We start from the raw sequence: 19,391 nt of genomic DNA, 5'->3' as shown, positions 1-19,391 counted from the left end.
CTTTCTGATTTAATTGTTTTTCCCTCCGCATTGTAATCAACAAAATGCATCTCCTGAATCGTCTTAAGTGGTAAATAGTGCAGTGGCAATAGGACACCTTTTTGTAGATTTGCAGTAAAATGGTCAAACAAAAGGCAGGTTTGCTCCACTCAACAGAGTACCCAAAACATGCGTTTCCTTGGCAACAGCTTTTTTTCTTTGTTGTGCTTGGATTGCGGTTAAAACTTACAAATTGTCATGCAAAAATGTGATATTGAAGTCATTAAGTAATGCTTTTTTGTCATGTTATTAGACTTGACAGAAGTAGTTTTAATCATTAGCTGCCATTGACTGTAATAGAAGAACCGGAGTTGCTTTATAAATTGACCGTTTTTTTTTTTATTTTTTATTGACCATGCTATTACATTGTTAAATTGCCACTTGCAACGAGGGGTGTGAAAATATATCGAAATGGAGATACAGGTCGTCCCCGAGTTACGAACGAGTTCCATTCCGTTCCTACACTGGCGACGTAACCCGAATATCCACATAAAACTGGAATTAACCACCCCTTAAGTGAGGATGACCAATTGTCCTCTTTTGCCCTGACAAGTCCACTTTTCACTTTCTCTGCGTAGCATCCGGCCGGGTTTAATTTATAAAAATGTTTAGTTGGCACATAGCCTACTCTGTGTGTGCATTGAGTGGACTACGTTTCCATGTGTCTGCATGATATATTTTTTTTATCATTGTTTAATTCGTTCTTTTTTTTTTTTTTTTTTTTGGCGTTTTTATCGTTTATAAAGAAGAATAAAATCTGTAACCTGTCGAGTAAAAAAGTTAGTGCTGCAATGATTAACTCGAGTAATTTGATTATTAAAAAAAGCTGCTTCGAGTATTCTATTAATAAAAGTGGCGTTGTAATGGTTTGTTTTGAAAGTGTTTTCATTTAGGTTTTTTTGGGGGGGGGGGTGGATACACTGCCCTCCAGTGCAACAGTGAAAATGAAATGCCTAGTATCACATGGCTGAATCCACCTGTTCTCTGTTAAGACCAACATAAGTTTTTGTTTGAGATAGTGTTTTTTTAAATTCATTCGTAATTTAGTTATATTTAGCTTTTTTTGTGGGAACATGTGTTTGAACCATTTGTTAAGATCATTACAGAAAAAAAATGTTAGCATTTTATAGCATGTAAGGTAGTGGACTTTTGCTATGTAAGTTAGCCAATCTTTCTTTTGTTGTACATAGATCCTCATTTATTTATTTATTTTATACCGTTTGAGGCTCAGGTCAGGTATTTTAATATTTTGTGTTCATTATCCGATTACTCGATTATTCGAACAAACTTGTTAATCGATTAATCGACTACTAAAATAATCGATAGCTGAAGGCCTAAAAAAATTACTTCCATATTGTATAAATTATAAACGATATGGCAATATATATATATTTTTTTCATAAAATTGAATTTTTGTCACCAGACCGAGGAAGCAGACTTCAAATATATCAAAGTTATATAGGCATCTTTGAGTGAACTCTGAGTAAAATATGGTCACCCTACCTTAAGTACTCCCTAAATACCCTCTAAATCTCAAAATAACTATCCAAAAACATGTATATTACAGTGCCCTCCATAATTATTGGCACCCCTGGTTAAGATGTGTTTTTTAGCTTCTAATATTTTTTTTTAATTCAAATAATATGGGACCTTAATAGGCAAAAAAAGAGAAAAATCCAACCTTCAGTACAAGTGCATTTATTCAGTGGGCGAAAAATCCCACATAAAGAAATAATTATTTGACTTCAAATAATGTGTGTCACAGTTATTAGCACTCCTGGTGTTAATACTTTGTACAACCCCCTTTTGCCAACAAAACAAGCTCTGGGGACTGAGATGGCCATGGGAGGAGCGTGATTTTGTGTCTGGTGAACCATTTCTGTGTAGATTTGGCCATATGTTTAGGGTCATTGTCTTGCTGAAAGACCCAGTGACGACCCATCTTCAGCTTTCGGGCAACAGATTTTGATTTAAAATGTGCTGGTATTTCAAAGCATTCATGATGCCAAGCACCCTAACAAGGTTCCCAGGGCCTTTGGAAGCGAAACAGCCCCACAGCATCACTGACCCACCCCCATACTTCACAGTGGGTATGAGGTGCTTTTCCGCATGCACATCTTTCGTGGCACGCCAGACCCACTTAGAATGTTTGTTGCCAAAAAGCTCAATCTTGGTCTCATCTGACCAAAGCACACGGTCCGAGGCTTCAACACGGTCCCAGGCTTCAACTGGGTCGTCACTGGGTCTTTCAGCAAGACAATGGCCCTAAACATATGGCCAAATCTACATAGAAATGGTTCACCAGACACAAAATCAAGCTCTTCCCATGGCCACCTCAGTCCCCAGACCTTGTTTTGTTGGCAAAAGTATTAACACCAGGGGTGCTAAGAATTGTGACTTGATGTCAAATATTTTTTTCTTTATGTGGGATTTTTTCCCACTGAATGAATGCACTTATATTGAAGGTTGGATTTTTCTCTTTTTTTTCCATTAAGGTCCCATATTATTTGAATAAAAAAAAAAAGAGAAGCTAAAAAACACATAATTATTATAAATCCAATAATTATGGAGGGAACTGTATGTCATAATAATGAAATATTGTAAATAAAATACTGTGAGGTACAAAAAGGTACTGTTTACGCAACTTAAAAAAAAACGACTGGAGACAAAATAGCGGATGAAACTGCGCCGTCGTAAAGTCAAAATCACGTAAGTAGAGTACGTTGTAACCCGGGGATTACCTGTGTATCGTGATAATTTTTTTCCCAAAAGGTTATTGATATGCTCCCACTAAGAATCGAAATGTCGTTTAAAAAAGGGTGTCAATGTTTAAAAAAAAACACTGCCACTGACGGCCAAAACAGATTTGATATAATGGCTGGGAATGAGTTAAAGTGTAGGACAAATAACAGGCTGTTATGGGAGTGCCAACCTTTTTTCCCTTCCACTGTATTTTAAATAGTTGTGTAATTAACGCAAAATACATAAAGCGGCTTTATGTAAAAGAAGGCATGATAAACACTTGCATTATTGTCAGCTTTAGTCCTCTTCTCAGAATGGGCTTATGTCTAAACCATCTTGTCTTGTGTGCTGATGGCATCCTGTGCTGCACCAAAAGACTAATGAAGCATATCTTGTTTGTGTTTTGTGGCAAGTCTTCTAAAAGGCACAATTACATTCTCACGTAACACAAGTTCCCTTTTTAAAACAGCATTTTTTTCCTGAACTGAAAGAACAGTATTTTTTTTTTTCCAATTCGATATGTCTGTACTGATTTGCTCCATTAAGATTTTAGTGTTCAAAAAAAAGCTTTGTCAATGTGACTGAGGAATCAATTCAGTACTGTGTCTTCAGTAAATAGCTCATGTTCTTGAGCCTTTACTGTGGGCAGGACTTTCCCTCAGTAACTCCAATTTAACGTGAATTCGAACACCTAATAGAAACTTAGTAGGTAAAGTAGAGCCTATGGGCCACATCCAGCCTGATCAAAGCCTCAGGAAATCGACGTAGAGTAATAAAATTTTTACATGCACATGTGTATTAGGGGTGGGAACCACTAGGTACCTCTTGACTAGGTATGTGCTGGTAGGAGATTTTGACGGTATGATAACCTTGAGCAAAAATACCACGGTTTCACAGTATTGGAATTATAGCTCTAAAATGATTAGCCTAACCCTAGCCTTTATAATATAACCATCGTAACATACTGTCATCTTTCACTCCACAGTCTCAGGGCTCACCATACTCGATGAGCGGACAGCGCAATGTCAGAGCGCTCCGGGCAAACTGCAAAGGGGAAGGAAGGCAAAACCAAGTATGCGTCTCTCAATCTGTTTGATACATACAAAGGAAAGAGCCTTGAAACACAAAAGCCTATTGGTGAGTATCTTCTTAATATTGCTATAAAAAATTATTATACACACAAACGAATGAAAAGACCTCTCAACGCCAGTTGTTGAGTCTGGGCCTTCTTTTGAAATATGTAGACAATCAAAAAGTCAGAAGTCTATTGTTACTCTTTCACATCACATCTCATCCAAAGGCAGCAGGGATCGGCTTCAGCTAACGCACATAAGCAGAAGTGAAAATTGACGGACAAATGGATTGCGGCGTACATTACATTTATGCATGACGGCAATTCTTCAAATATTGTGACAAGGCAAAACCTAGTTTTGTGCATGTTTTTTTGCCCCTATGCTAGAAATTTGAATAATGAAAGGTCTGCAATGTGAGCCGATCAGTAGGTTTGCTTTCTCAACAGTCTGTTTTTTGTGCTTAGTCCCTTTAGCTTATGCTTTATATTAGGGTTGTTCCGATCATGTTTTTTTGCTCCCGATCCGATCCCGATCGTTTTAGTTTGAGTATTTGCCGATCCCGATATTTCCCGATGTGATGCTTTTTTTTGCTCCCGATTCAATTCCAATCATTTCCGATAATTTTTCCCGATCATATACATTTTGGCAATGCATTAAGAAAAAAATGAATAAAACTCGGACGAATATATACATTCAACATAGAGTACATAAGTACTGTATTTGTTTATTATGACAATAAATCCTCAAGATGGCATTTACATTATTAACATTCTTTCTGTGAGAGGGATCCACGTATAGAAAGACTTGTAATTCTTAAAGGATAAATGTGACTTTGTATATTGTGACTAAATATTGCCATCTAGTGTATTTGTTGAGCTTTCAGTAAAAGATACTGTAGCCATTTAACTTCTGCCCAAATGCATGATGGGAAGTACAACCATGACTGTGCGTCGTGGTACCAATTGATATATCTTCTCTGCGTTGAGAAATAACATAGGGTGTTACGAAAAAGATCAACTACTACCTTTCTTCCCCACATTGCTTCCCACGATTATTCTAATCGTTGGGAGTGGGATTGTAAGGCTTTAGCTATTTGAAAAAAGGCTCCAAAGACTGCCAAAATTCACACTGCTCATTTTACGCTGCCTTTTATCTCTCTATCCTGTATGGGTTAAACCAGGGGTCCCCAAACTTTTTCCTGTGAGGGCCACATAACCCTTCTCTTCTCTGATGAGGGGCCGGGTCAGTTTGTAACAGAAAAAGTGTGACGATTGCAGGAGTGCCTAAATGTAAAAATGTATTGTTTTTCAGAAAGCCACAATCAAATAACCCTTTCTGGATTCTTCACGGAACCAAAGTAAATAAAATAAAAATGATATAATATAATATAGTATAATATAATATAATTAGGGCTGTCAAGCGATTAAAATTTTTAAGCGAGTTAATCACAGCTTAAAAATTAATCGTAATTAATCGCAATTCAAACATCTCTAAAATATGCCTTATTTTTCTGTAAATTATTGTTGGAATGGAAAGATAAGACACAAGACGGATATATACATTCAACATACTGTACATAAGTACTGTATTTGTTTATTATAACAATAAATCAACAAGATGGCATTAACATTAATATTCTGTCAAAGCAATCCCTGGATAGAACGACTTGTAGTTCTTAAAAGATAGATTTTAGTACAAATTATAGAAATTTTATGTTAAAACCCCTCTTAATGTTTTCGTTTTAATAAAATTGGTAAAATTTTCAATCAAAAAAATTAACTAGTAGCTCACCATTGTTGATGTCAAGAATTACACAATGCTCATGGTGCATAAAATCAGTCGCACCCAAGCGCCAGCAGAGGGAGACAAAAAACACAAGTAACAAGTGGACATGACACTGCTGTCATTTTAATCTGTTTGAGCGGGGCATATGCGTTAATTGCGTCAAATATTTTAACGTGATTAATGAAAAAAATTAATTACCGCCCGTTAACGCGATAACTTTGACAGCCCTTAATATAATATAATATAATACAATATAATATAATCAGGGGTGCACATAATTTTTTTGCCCAGGTTCTCAGAGGAGGACCTGGAGATGTGACTTGGTCCTCATTGAGCTTGAGAGCCGACCCACCTGATGCGATAAATTTATGACAAGCTTTACTTAGAGCCAATTAACTTTGATTAATTATATTAACAGTTAATGCTTGATTAACATCAACTGGCACAACAAAATTGCCATTACTTTGAAGTGAAATGTAAAGAAATAAACATAAAAGCACCAATTCAAAATAAAGGGCATTATGCGGCTCCCACATTAACTCCAAGCCTTTTTAAAAGTGGGATGTCCTCCTCATAAGACCTCATTGAACGTGTATGTTTAGCTTTGTAAAATGCGAGCAAAAACACGTTTGTCAGTGCATGTCGCTGTTCATTACCTTTATTCCGCCCTATTCCGCCACATGTCCATAGGGCGAGTGGGGTCCTGTTTGACATCGATAGTTTGCTTAATTGCCACATGCTCTCTGTTTTTTTCGTGCTTTTCAAAGTTTGGATGGCTGAAATTCTTTGACCCTACATAAAATGCGTTGCTCTAATCGGCGACATTGGGATTCTCACGGCACATTTTGTACCGCATTTCCGTGCGAGCATCATTCACTTCTAGCCATGGTACCTCCTGTAGCCACTTTTCAGCAAAAGTCCTTTTTTTCGGTAGCTCCGGTGACGTCTCTGCAAAAGCGTATGGAAGCCGTTGAGGGCCAGCGCGTTTGTCTACGTCCAGTACGCATGTGCGGACCACTTATGTGCACCCCTGAATATAATATAATATAATATAATATCATGTAATGTAATATAATATAATAATACTGTATTAATTAAATAGATAATAACCAAATAACCATTGCTCAGTTCTTCACAGAAAAAAGCCAGGACATAAATAACTCTATTGGAAAAAAAAAAAAAAAAATTTTTTTTTTTGTTTTTTGTTTTTTGTTTTTTTTTGTTTTGTTTTGTTCAGGGGGCCGGACCAAATGTGGCTGCGGGCCGTATCCGGCCCGCGGGCCGTTGTTTGGGGACCCCTGGGTTAAACGATTGAACGCGACAATGCGTGGGTAGGTCGTGCAGTGCATGTGTTAATTGCGTTAAATATTGTAACGTGATAAATGTAAAAAATATTCATTCTCGCCGTTAACGCAATAAATTAGATAACCCTACATTAAGCTTAAACTAAAGACTCTAGAAGAGTGTAACACATTATGTCTGTAACGTTAAATACCATTAGAAAACGATTTAATTAAAGAATATATATATATTAAAAAAGGTATGTCCGATATTTTTTTGCCAATTCCGATACTTTGAAAATGACGCGATCGGACTCTACTTTATATAGGATCTCCCTTCCAGCATAGTTCATCTATGAATTGGGTGTCTTTTTAAAAATCAAGTTTTCCCTTGAGTTTCACAGGTGTCAAAGTCAAATATGAATCCTTAGGTAGACGTTTATAATATCACCCAAAATAAGAAGAGAAGGCACTCAATTTAGGTGAAAAGCTTGCAAGGAGACTGAGGGGAAACTATACAGCTTCCCCAATCATTCTAACTCGCCCCTCCTTCACCTCGCTTTTTATTTGGGATGGTCCTAGCAACAGACGGGTGTCTTGGCCTAAAAGGGAAAGGGAAGCAAGATGGCGACACCCCTTGTATTTGTTTAACTATGTGTGTGCATGTAGGTGGAATTATATACATGTGTGTCAGCACATTTCAGCAGAGCAAAGCTGCATCTTTTGCTTCTGTCCTTTAACAGGCAAAGGCTTCTTCAAGACAAAACATTCCTTCTTTGTAAGCAACAATAAACAGAAGCATTTCTTCATTGCGAGCAGCAATTGATTAGAGCAAATATATAATAATTATCTCATCAAATACATTTCATGAAGCAATAGCATTTGGCAAGTAATAAAATGCAACAGTATGATTTCCTAAATGTCCCAGACAGTTTAGTTTCCCTATGTCTGTGGCTTGTCCTCGAAGTCAACCTGTGGAACCTAGGCCAGTTTAAACCGATCAGAATGACGGCAGTTTTATCAAGAACTAAACATGTCTGTAGTTATCAATCACTAAAATGTCTCTTTACTGCAGTCAAATATGGAACATACTATTATAGCAATTAATACTTTATTGTGAGTCTTCATTGGTCAAAGCAAATATTTAATAACCATTTAATAATTTGGTTAATAAGTTTGATAAAACATCAATTTTAGTCTGATTTTTTTTTTTTTTGTTGAATGATCATTAGTATGCAGTGTATGATATTTGAATTTCTTCTTTAGAAAACATTAGAGGGTTATACATTTCTTCAATTTTTGGTGTGAAAATCCAGATTCTGTACCTAACGCATGGCTTCCTTTGCCCTATCAGTTCCCCCACGCCATGGCTTGCAGTCTCTCGGTAAAGTTGCCTCTGCCCGGCGTATGCCACCCCCTGCCAATTTGCCAAGTCTGAAGGCAGAGAATAAAGGCAACGATCCCAACGTCTCACTCGTTCCCAAAGACGGCACAGGATGGGCAAGCAAACAGGAACAAGCGGACCCAAAGAGGTACATTGTAGAAGAGGTCAACGACGAACCGCGAGCAACACGTCACTTTTGCTCATTAATATTCATGATGTTAGCAAATGTGGCTAAGTGGTCAAGCTCGCCTTTGTCCCTAATGCTAAATGCATGGAAATGGTATACGAACGAGATGTTTACTGAGCTAAACCTACCAATTCTGTCCCAAAATGATGTCGCGGGTGCCAAATTCACTGTTAAAGATGTGGAAGAACATACAAATGTTAAGTTAAAGAGATGGCTTGAGTGTCAAGGGGTGAAAAAGACGGGAAAAAGAGCCGACTTGATCCAGAGGTAGCTTTTGACACCTTTTTCTTGTGTGCATAACCTTACGCCACTGACAATGACATTCTCCTGTTTCAACAATCTATCCTTAAAAACCATATGCATATGCATGTTTACTCCTTATCAGTGTCTTGCCAACAATGACTAACGAAAATATTTCGTCTGCAAACAGTTTTTCATGACGAAGACGAGATGATAACGAGGTAAAAACATGTAAGCTCCGATATTAATTTATTACTAAATGAAGTGCAGTTCTGCATAGTTTAAAGAAACACTCGGTAATTTATTATTTTTTAATGCAAGGGCAATCTTAGCAAGCCTTTGTATTACATCTTCTAAAATTTATTCGGCAACGCATTAAATGTTCCTAATCTGATTGCTCGGTTATTCAAACTTACTAGTTGATAGATTAATAGATTACTAAAGTAATTGATAGCTGCCGCCCTACACACATGGTAAGATTTGTTGTCTTGGTGAGAGAGAAAATGCAATGTTGCTTTAGCCTTTAAAGGTCTGTGCTGAGTGATCATCACATACTAAATGTAACTTGTAGCGTTAGCATAGCATTTACATTAGGCTAATGCTAATGGCGAGCGTCCTCTTAAACTGTCAGACAACTTTTTTTGTTGTTGTTTTTTTTAAACATACAGTTCGTAGCGTCCAGGTGGGTATAATTCATTTAAAATAATGTACTGTTTTCCGGCTGATTTCATATAATCACCAAGTTGGCGTTGTCCCTGTAGACGCTACAATAGGTGATCGTCTGTCAATGTTCATTGGAAATAGTTGGAAACATTTATTTTATTTTATTTTTTTATTTTGGAAGTGAAACTTAAATTTTACAGAAAAAAAATATTGAGTAAACGTCTGCGTAAACTAGACGAAATTAGTATGAGTTTTCATCAACAAAAACTAGACGAAGGCAAATACATTTTAAAATGACTATGACGAAGACCGAGTACTAACGTCCAAAAGATGAAGACGAAAATGATAATGGCTGCCAAAAACAACACTGCTGTGTTCAGACTGCAGGTGTATCTGATTTCAATTGGATTCCTCCTCAAATTTGATATTTAGGGCTGTAAAAAAAAGTTGTGCAAGAGTTTAAGAGGACACTCGCCGTTAGCAATAGTCTAATGTTATCGCGACTGTGAATGCATTGCCAATGCTACGAGTTACATTTAGTGTGTGATGATCACTCAGCACAGACCTTTAAAGGCTAAAGCAACATTGCATATTCTCTCTTGCCAAGAATACAAATCTTACCGTGTTTCTCTCAAAACACGCAATGGGGAGACTGGAGAGGACACCAGTGGGTGTACAGCACGTCACATGAGTGACAAAACCAGACTGCTACGATGCAGGCTAACTACATAAAGTATCACACATTGCGAACACGTGACTAAAACAATGGCGCATTTTCGTCTAGTTCTTGTCTCGTCAGATGAAAACTGGCATTCGCGTCATTATGTTTTAGTCTCCCAAGACATGTTTTTAGCTCGTTATCGTCTCGTCATCGTCATGAAAAAATTGTTCGTGTGCAAAATATTTTTGTTATAGTCATCGTTGACGAAAACAACACTGGAACACAGCCTTATAGTTGGAAAAATAGAGCCCATTTCCGAGTTCATAATCTCTTTTGTCCTAATGTAATATAATTTTGAATTATTTTCAGTACCGATGCATCGTCAGCACCGCAGCAGGAACCGCAGCAGCCTGTGGCTTCACAGACACCTGCACCGACCCGCCCGAGAACCCCGCCAGCTTCAGAGGTGCCACCGGTCACAGTAAGATATATGAAAAAATGTTGTTGTAGCTTTTAAGAGCCCTGTTTTAATGTGTGCATTTTCTTGTTTAGGCTATGGCCCCAGCTTCCACCCAGGCCGTAGGGGCAAGGTCCTGGGCACAGGCCAGTGTTACACATGGAGTACAAGGGGATGGTGGGTTTTCTTTTTTAGAATCGAAAAAGCGCATTCTTGTATCGGTCTGTGAAATCACATTCCTGTTTATTTTCTTAGGTGGAAAGGGATCAAACCTACCGTCGCCATTCTCTCGCGAGGAATTTCCCACCCTGCAGGCGGCTGGCGACCAGGACAAAGCTGGCAGAGAACAGGGCACTGCAGATCAGTGGTATGGGCCAGGACCAAGCCTCCGCCCCCAAAGTAAGTCATGTTTTTTTTGTTTGTCAGCTAAGATACATAAGTACTAGTCAAATGGTAAAATTTCAACATACAAAGGAAATGTCGGTTAGAAGTATATAGAATATTTCATCCAAAGTCTTTCCTTTTAGACGTTACAAGTTGGCGGGACGGTGGGGGCCGAGGCCTGGCACCCACCCTCTCCGGGGAGGGAGCGGCAGAGGGTGGCACCGGTGGGGCGTTGCTAATGGACGGGGCAGCCGGGGTCCCGCCTCAGAACTCGCAGTCCCACGTGCCACCTAGGAACCCTCCCGCAGGCAGCCCCGCCTTACCCCTGCCTCAGCCCGCCGTGGGGCCTGGCTTTCCCCCATTCCGAGGGATTATGCCTCCATTCGTAAGTTTGCTTTATAGTTTCTTGAATTCAAGCAAATAGTTTTCACTTCTTTGATTAAACAGGAGCTAAACCCAATTTGTCACACGTGTGATGTGGTTAACTCACAATAGCTGTCCTCACATCAATCAAGTTGGTATCTTATATTGACTGCGGTCAGGCTAGTTTTCTATTCAATACACTGAATCAAACCAAACTATACTTTATGGTAACATGCTAAAAGCGCTGCATGGGCCACCTTCAAAATAAAAGCCATGACATGTTTTTGCAACAGACTGCTCTATGAGGTGCACTTAAAAGCCTTCAAATTTCTCAAAAGAAGACATATATATATATATATATATATATATATGGATCAATATTGGTTAATCATGGCATGACATTCCCTTTAGCGCACCACCATCTAGTGCTGTATAACGCAATCCCAACCAGTACTACTACTGCACCTTATAATGCTGTACACCCTATACCAGGGGTGGGCAAACTGGTCCTCGAGGGCCGCAGTGGGTCCTCGTCTTTGTTCCAACTGACCCAGCACAGATAGTTTAACCAATGCGGTTTCAGCAGAAATGAGAAGCACCTGACTGCAATCGACTGATTGCACTTGTAAAACAGCAGATTGGTGAAAAGGTATCCTCTTAATGGTTTGCAGCAAAAACCCACACCCACTGCGGCCATTTGTGGAATAGTTTGCCCACCCCTGCCCTGTACTGTGATACCTTGACTTACGGAATTAATTGGTTCTGGAATAAGTTTAACTTGAAAATTCTGGAAGTAGAGATGCGTTTTTCATGTAAATGCTCTAATGTGTTCCAAGCCTCCCAAAATTTAGACATAAATCTTTTATAATGCATAAAAATGCATCAAAAGCAATGAGATTATTGGACAATAAACATAAAATCTGAGTTGTGCATAATGTAAAAAACTCAAGAATAAAAGTTTATACACTCATGTAAAGCTGTCAGAACACGAAGGGCGAATGAAGAGGATGCTGGGATACACACATATACATACTGTAGAGGTCCATGTTAGCCAATTGGATGCCAGGTATGCTAGGTGAAGGAATCTGTCGTTTTAGCCAGATTGCTGCTGGCGCAGCTCTAACAACCTGGGCTGGCTAGAAGTCGACAACCTGGCCAAAAGGCCAGACTCCGCCTGTTCACCTTGCTCTTAACCCGTTGCACTGACTCCATTTTGAAAGCTGGAAAAATGCTTCGAAACACAAGTTGACGATTAATTCAGGTCGACAGCGATCAAACGGGAAGGCAAAACAGCAACAGACCCAGGTGCAGAAGCAGACTGGTTCCAAGGTCTCCATATCACAAGTCAACAAAAGATTCCCGAGAAAAAATGACAATGATTAGTTAAACATTTAGTCTTTTTGAAGGCTCTCGTGGGGCGGGCTGTGGGCAGGAAGAAGGGTGTGTTTGGGCTTTGTTTAGGATTATCTTCTAATGCAGTTTGGGGTGTTTAGCTCATGCGTCACAGTTGTTCAGTCACCGTTACTGAGGTTACCAGAGTGGGAGATTTTGCCCACCTCAGCGTCAAAGGGGCGCTTGGAGTCTTATCAGTCGTGTTATCAGTTTGATATTGCGCCGGTGTTCCTTATAGGACTGTCCTGAAGAGCTGATTGCGGGATTTGATGTTCCAGACGTGGGCTTGTGGATGCCTTACCTATCACCTAGTAGTCAGCATCCATCTTGCTCAGTCAGCTGCATGACACACACGTTGGGCTTCCGTGGTCAGAAGGCGTCATTTATCTCTTATGCCCTATGTCAAATATATTCTGCTTGTTTTCCTTAAACCATGATATAGATGCTATTTTATATTATGTGCGTTAGAGTAATAGAAACGGTCAAACAGTAAATACGAGAAAAGATACTATTTCTTCACAGGCAATAGCCAATGGCAGAGCAGCTATTAGTATGTTACGGTCTGTGAACTCTGGGAGCTTATTTTTGCCTTTCTTATCCTGAAATTTCTTTCTTAACAGAGGCAATATTTTGCCATTGTGTCTTAACCTGAAAATTCTTTATGTGGAGACGTTCTTAAGTAGAAGTACCACTGTATATGAAAATACTTTAAAACAGGCCATTCATTGAAGGTGCGCCTTATACTCCGATGCGCCTTATAGTGCGGAAAATAAGGAAATTAATTTGACCTCAAAAGCAATGGTAATCAAAGTACTGACTATTGCTGTTACAAATACTACTCTCACCACCCTAAATTAGGGTTTAGTTCTTATTTTAAGTGTGTGTCTTCACATTTTTGTTTGCTTTCTCCTAGATGTATTCACCATATTTACCCTTCCCGGCAAATTATGGTCCTCAAGGGCCCTACAGGTTTCCACCACCTGGTGACGGTCCAGCTCCAAGGTATTTGCTTTTCCAAGGTTTTGTGCGTCACTGCAAAAAAAGGCAATCAGATTTAAAGCTAATGTAGCGTTTTCCCACCCTTTTCAGGTTCTCCCGGTCACAGGTTGGTCCTGACAGCCGGCCTCAGCTTCTTTCACGCGATGCGGGCGGAGAGGTGGTCAAGCGGCCCTCCATCCTAAAGCAGGATGACCTCAAGGAGCTCGATGAGCTAGACCACGATGGAGATGAAGGCTGGGCAGGTCTGAATTCCCTCATTCACAAATATACTTACAAAAAAATCTAATCTAAAGTATGTATTGGGTAATATCGCTTTCGAGAAGCACCATCTAGCTTTGACTGAATCCTACTTTGGTTTAACAGGGGCACACGAGGAGATCGATTACTCCGCAAAGTTAAAGTTCAGCGATGATGAAGGCGAGGACGAGGGAGAAGAGGACACAACAGAGAGCAAGAGTGACTTAAAGTCAGTATGTGACTAAAGAAAAACAATTTTAATCGTTCCAATCAACTCATTTAAAAATCTCGAATATTTTTAGTGCGCAGCAGAAGTCTCAAGAGACCCCATCTGCAACATCCTGCTCTCGAGCCTCAGGCAGCAGTGGAGATAACCGCCGCAGCCCTCCTTCCAACACTGAAGAAGGCCCGACTTCCTCAGCCAAGCCAGGATGGTCTGAGGGCAGTCAAGGAGCACCATCCAACCACCAGGTATGAATCATTTACTAACTGTGATTTAGTAAGCTTCTAAATTCATTCATTTTGGTCAACAAGCACAAGAAATACAACTCTGAATGCCCTTTTTTGTGTACAATATATTTTTTGTTGATTTTTGCAAGGCTTGAAAGATGTGGTCTTCAGAATTTTTTTAATTACACCGTCTTATGAGTTTCATTAATAATTGGCCCAGGGACAGTTTAAAAGGTTGAGACCCACCATATCTCACAGGCTTGTGGAAATGTTTTGAAGGTATAGACCAGTGATTCCCAACCTGGGGGTCGCCAAAGATCCACCGGAGGGTCGCGAAGCCCTTCTGATTTCAAGGGTTTTAATTTCACTCGATGGAAGTGTTGTTTTCGGCAGCCATTTTAATTTCTGTTTTAGTCTTTTGGATGAAATTACTTATCAGTCCATGTCATATTTTAGTCATTTCAAAATGTTTTCTTCTTCATCTAGAGTTAGTAGACGGCATCCCATAAAAATTTCGCCTGAATATAAGTCGCACCAGCCATAAAATGCCGAACGAAGAGGAAATAAACATAAATAAGTCGCACCGGAGTATAAGTCGCATTTTGGGGAGAAATTTACTTGATAAAATCCAACACAAAAAACAGATATGTCATCTATAATTTGCAATTTAATATAAAAATACAATAGTGAACAACATGCTGAATAAATGTACAGTGTACAGTGCATGAGCAACGAAATGCGAATATAATGTCCTCTCTAGGACGCTACGGCTCGGTCCTGGCTATGCAGCGAGCTAAACTCCCAAATGACGATGCTGGACGTCCGTATAATTTGCTGAATCAATTTCGTCCTCGATACCAAACAAGTTCGTAAATACAGTAAATGATAATTAGGTGCTATTACATGGTTAGCATTCGTTCGCTAGCATTAGCACATCGTTCAAACAACCACACAACTGGCTCTAAGTGTCCGATCGCGGTTGGAAAAAACACAACAACAACAGAAAAGATGATACACACAGGCGTTGCCTCTGCAGAGATATTTTACAAGCATAAACAATGAACGTAGGTTCGCAGCCGTGTTTCTCTCTCGCTAACTCGCCCACTCACTCAAAGCTGTGTAGCTGTCCGTCTTCTTCTGGCGTGCGACCGCTCTTCTTCGCGTAAACAAGTGCGAGTGCGCCCCCACGTGGGAGTGAAAGCGCCACAAACTAAAACTATTTATTTCAATATAAAAAAAGTCAATAATACAATTGAACACACAATGCTGAAGGCAGAACGCGAACGTGGCCGTAGCTATTAAGAGTTATTCAGATAACTATAGCATAAAGAACATGCTAACAAGTTTACCAAACCATCAGTGTCACTCCAAAACAACAAAATAACATGTGAAATGATATCATAATGTATTAATAATTTCACACATAAGTCGCTCCTGAGTAAAATTCGCATCCACAGCCAAACTATGAAAAAAAACTGCGACTTGTAGTCCGAAAATTATGGTAATTTTTGTCGCCATTTACTCAAATTTTTTTCTGTAAAATTCTAATTTTAGTCAAAAAAATAAAGGTTTCCAACCATTTCAAATCGAGACAAACCAGTACATATTGTAGCATCTACAAGGATGCCAACTTTGTGTCGATAATACATACTCAGCAGGAAAAGCAGTACATTATTTTCAATTAAACCTACCTAGCCGCAAACTGTATGTTAAAAAAACAAAAAAAAAAAAAAAACCCCAAGCGTTTTAACATCCTCTAGACTTACTGACCAGAAAAGCCTAGTGGCTCTGCTTTAGACCGGCCAGTGTTTTAAGAGGACGCTCACCATTCTGAAGCTAATGATAGGATTACATTTAGCGTCTGATGATCACTCTGTAAATACTTTTTAAAGCCTGAAGAAACATTGCATATTCTCTCGTGCCAAGATAAGAAAACAAATCATTGTTTGTAAAGAAACATGTGTTTAACAAGTATAGCAGAGGTGCTTGTTAAAGGGTGACCAATTTGGGATTTTCAAATGCTGATACCGATATCTAAAATAAATTTTAGCCGATTGCCGTTATCCAAAACAGACAAAAAGATGTAAAAGGGAATTTTTAAAATTCAACAGCTTCAAATTCCTGAGACTTAATGGATTAGTCTCGTGCTGCCAAACCGACTAACGTAGCGCTTCTTTTTATGATTATACACACTCAGCAAGAACAGTACATTATTTTCATATAATTAAACTAGGGCTGTCAAAATGATCGCGTTAACGGGCGGTAATTAATTTTTTAAATGAATCACGTTAAAATATTTGACGCAATTAACGCACATGCCACGCTCAAACAGATTAAAATGACAGTACAGTGTAATCTCCACTTGTGACTTGTGTTTTTTGGAGTTTTGTCGCCCTTTGCTGGTGCTTGGTAGCGACCCATGAGCATTGTGTAATTATTGACATCAACAATGGCGGGCTACTACTTTTATTTTTTGATTGAAAATTTACAAATTTTATTTAAACGAATACATGAAGAGGGTTTTTAATATAAAATTTCTCTAACTTGTACTAACATTTATCTTTTAAGAGCTACAAGTCTTTTTATCCATGGATCGCTTTAAAGGAATGTTAATAATGTTAATGCCATCTTGTTGATTTATTGTTATAATAAACAAATACAATACTTATGGACCATATGTTGAATGTATATATCCGTATTGTGTCTTATCTTTCCATTTCAACAATAATTTACAGAAAAATATGGCATATTTTATAGATGGTTTGAATTGCGATTAATTACGATTAATTAATTTTTAAGCTGTAATTAACTCGATTAAAAATTATAATTGTTTGACAGGCCTAAATTAAACCCACTGGGACGTCACAATGAGATGTAAGCAAGTCAAAGTGAAAGTTTTAAGAGGATTCATACCATGCCAATGCTAAAGCGAATACTACGCTAACGCTACGAGTTCCATTTTGAGTACAAGGATCACTCAGTAAACACCCTAAAAGGCTAATCCAACATTGCATACTCTCTCATGCAAGATAAATAAAAAAATCTTAGCTCCTTCTGGGTCCCACCGCCAGTCAACGGCGGCCCCAGTTGCCCACACAGATGCCTGATCAAAATCCATTTTAATTGTTTGTGTTAATCGGCCAATGGCCGAAATTGGAAGTCCATATATCGGACCGATATAGGGGATGTTGTTTCCTTGAAAAGTTGATCTTGGAGCAAAAAACAATAAGCACCCCTGAAGTATTGTAACCCAAACCCTGTGTTATTCAAGCAGGCAATAATTTAAAATATAGCGAAAAATGAACCTTTTAGCAATTCAATTGCAGATTTTTGTTTTGATTCTTTGGTTGAAGGAATAAACAACAAAGATCTTCATGTGAAATAGTGATCATTCTAACATGCTTTTTTTCAGGACCGGTCTCACAGCCAGAGTGCATCATCGGCCTCGGGAAAAGTAGGCCACGCCCAGCATCAGCCAGCAGCGGGAGGTCCGACCCCTCCTCCTCAGCCCGGGCTGCTGGTCCACGGGGTCCCGGGAGACGACGAGGACGAGACGTGGCGTCAGCGCAGGAAGCAGTCTTCCACCGAAATATCGGCTGCCGTGGAGCGAGCTCGTCGGCGCCGCGAGGAGGAAGAACGTCGAATGGAGGAGGAGAGACGTGCCGCCTGCGCGGAAAAGTTGAAAAGACTGGATGAGAAGCAGCAGCAGCAAGGCGGCAACGTCGCAGGAAGTACCGGCAGTAAGACGCCAAGCCTTGATGGGAATTCCACAGCGGCCACAGCTGGCAGCCCTAGTCCGTCCTTGTCGGCCTCTGCGTCTTCCCCCAACATCAGCCAACCGCCTTCGCCGTGCGTCGACCCTGAAGAGCCGCCCGCGTTGCCCGTGCAGTCAGGCACTGGTCTCGCTGTCGGTGACAGACAGCGGGCGAGCAGCAACAGCAGCTATGACTCTAGCACGGGTGCGTTGGTAGATCTTCATAGGTTGGACGTCCAAAAATATATTTACCCGAACAATCCCTTTTGCCGTTCAGATGTCCAGCATTGTCCTCAGCCGGCTGTGACACTGCCAAAGCAGCCTACGTTGGAGGTTTCTGCACCAGTAGACAAAGAGGACACTGTCTGCACTCCTCCAATGCGTGCAGGAAGCGGAGCTGAAAGAGGAACGGAACCGGTGAAGATTGAGAATATCGGAGGGGGATCCGGCCGTCAAGCTACCATTCCTCCAGGCCAGGGTTACTCAAAGTACCAGAAGTCCCTCCCACCTCGTTTCCAGAGGCAGCAGCAGGTAAGAAAATGATACTGGCAACGGTCTTATAGTTTCATAGGTTTTACAAAGTAACACTTAGGTAGAAATAGAAACCAATGAAATTTCATTACAGTTTTCATAGCCAAAATATCACTATCATCTGATATGTTTTCACCTCATTCATGAATAGTAGACAGACAGTCTGTAAACATATTAGAAATTCAATCATTCAAATTCCCTTTGAGCTGGCAAAATCAACACGGCATATTCATGATAGGTGTAGCAGCTTGTTTTGGCAATAGCTCAGCCTTGGGCTGTAGCTAGTCAATCAGGCACCAACCAATTATCGCATGCCAAATTTTGGGGGGGAAAATATTGAGATCTGAAATACAGGTAGTCTCCAGGTTACGACGTACTTGACTTACACGATCTCGACTTTACGACGCCAGAGTTTCGTCGGCCATTTTGTCTCCAGTCCTTTTCAGTTACACAAACAGTACAACAGACTGAGTAACAGTTTCTTTGCTAAAGCCATCTCCACCCTGAACTGCCATATGTTTACGAAATATTTACTAGTTGGTAATGTATCAAATACTTATTTCATGCAATTAAATGCAAATTTATTATTTAAAAATCATGCACCGTGATTTTCTGTTTTTTTGTATTAGATTCCGTCCCTCACAGTTGAAGAGAACTTATGATACAAATTACAGACCTCTACATGCTTTGCAAGTGGGAAAACCAGCAAAATCGGCAGTGTATCAAATACTTGTTCTCACCACTGTATTTACAATTTTCATAGCAAATTG

At 39.6% G+C, this 19,391-nt stretch overlaps 1 protein-coding gene across 3 annotated transcripts in view; it reads left to right on the top strand.

Annotated features, from left to right (window-relative positions):
• The window catches only part of prrc2a (proline-rich coiled-coil 2A), a 36,191-nt gene that overhangs the window by 6,123 nt on the left and 10,677 nt on the right, over window positions 1–19,391 (top strand). For 2 of the 3 annotated variants that reach the window (XM_057827841.1, XM_057827840.1), the window contains exons 2-13: window positions 3,767–3,918; window positions 8,274–8,451; window positions 10,424–10,535; window positions 10,607–10,688; window positions 10,767–10,910; window positions 11,039–11,280; window positions 13,564–13,652; window positions 13,740–13,891; window positions 14,013–14,115; window positions 14,189–14,357; window positions 17,749–18,295; window positions 18,368–18,621. In XM_057827841.1, coding sequence (XP_057683824.1) covers window positions 3,804–3,918; window positions 8,274–8,451; window positions 10,424–10,535; window positions 10,607–10,688; window positions 10,767–10,910; window positions 11,039–11,280; window positions 13,564–13,652; window positions 13,740–13,891; window positions 14,013–14,115; window positions 14,189–14,357; window positions 17,749–18,295; window positions 18,368–18,621 — 2,187 coding nt within the window. In that variant the 5' untranslated portion in view covers window positions 3,767–3,803. The remainder of the gene's footprint in view (window positions 1–3,766; window positions 3,919–8,273; window positions 8,452–10,423; window positions 10,536–10,606; window positions 10,689–10,766; window positions 10,911–11,038; window positions 11,281–13,563; window positions 13,653–13,739; window positions 13,892–14,012; window positions 14,116–14,188; window positions 14,358–17,748; window positions 18,296–18,367; window positions 18,622–19,391) is intronic. The other variant, XM_057827842.1, reaches the window with a different exon arrangement.

The sequence above is a fragment of the Corythoichthys intestinalis genome, chromosome 22 (genome assembly GCF_030265065.1).
Source record: "Corythoichthys intestinalis isolate RoL2023-P3 chromosome 22, ASM3026506v1, whole genome shotgun sequence".
Taxonomy (NCBI): domain Eukaryota; kingdom Metazoa; phylum Chordata; class Actinopteri; order Syngnathiformes; family Syngnathidae; genus Corythoichthys; species Corythoichthys intestinalis.
The sequence above is the reverse complement of the archived record's forward strand: the minus strand, read 5'-3'. Positions and strand labels throughout refer to the sequence as shown.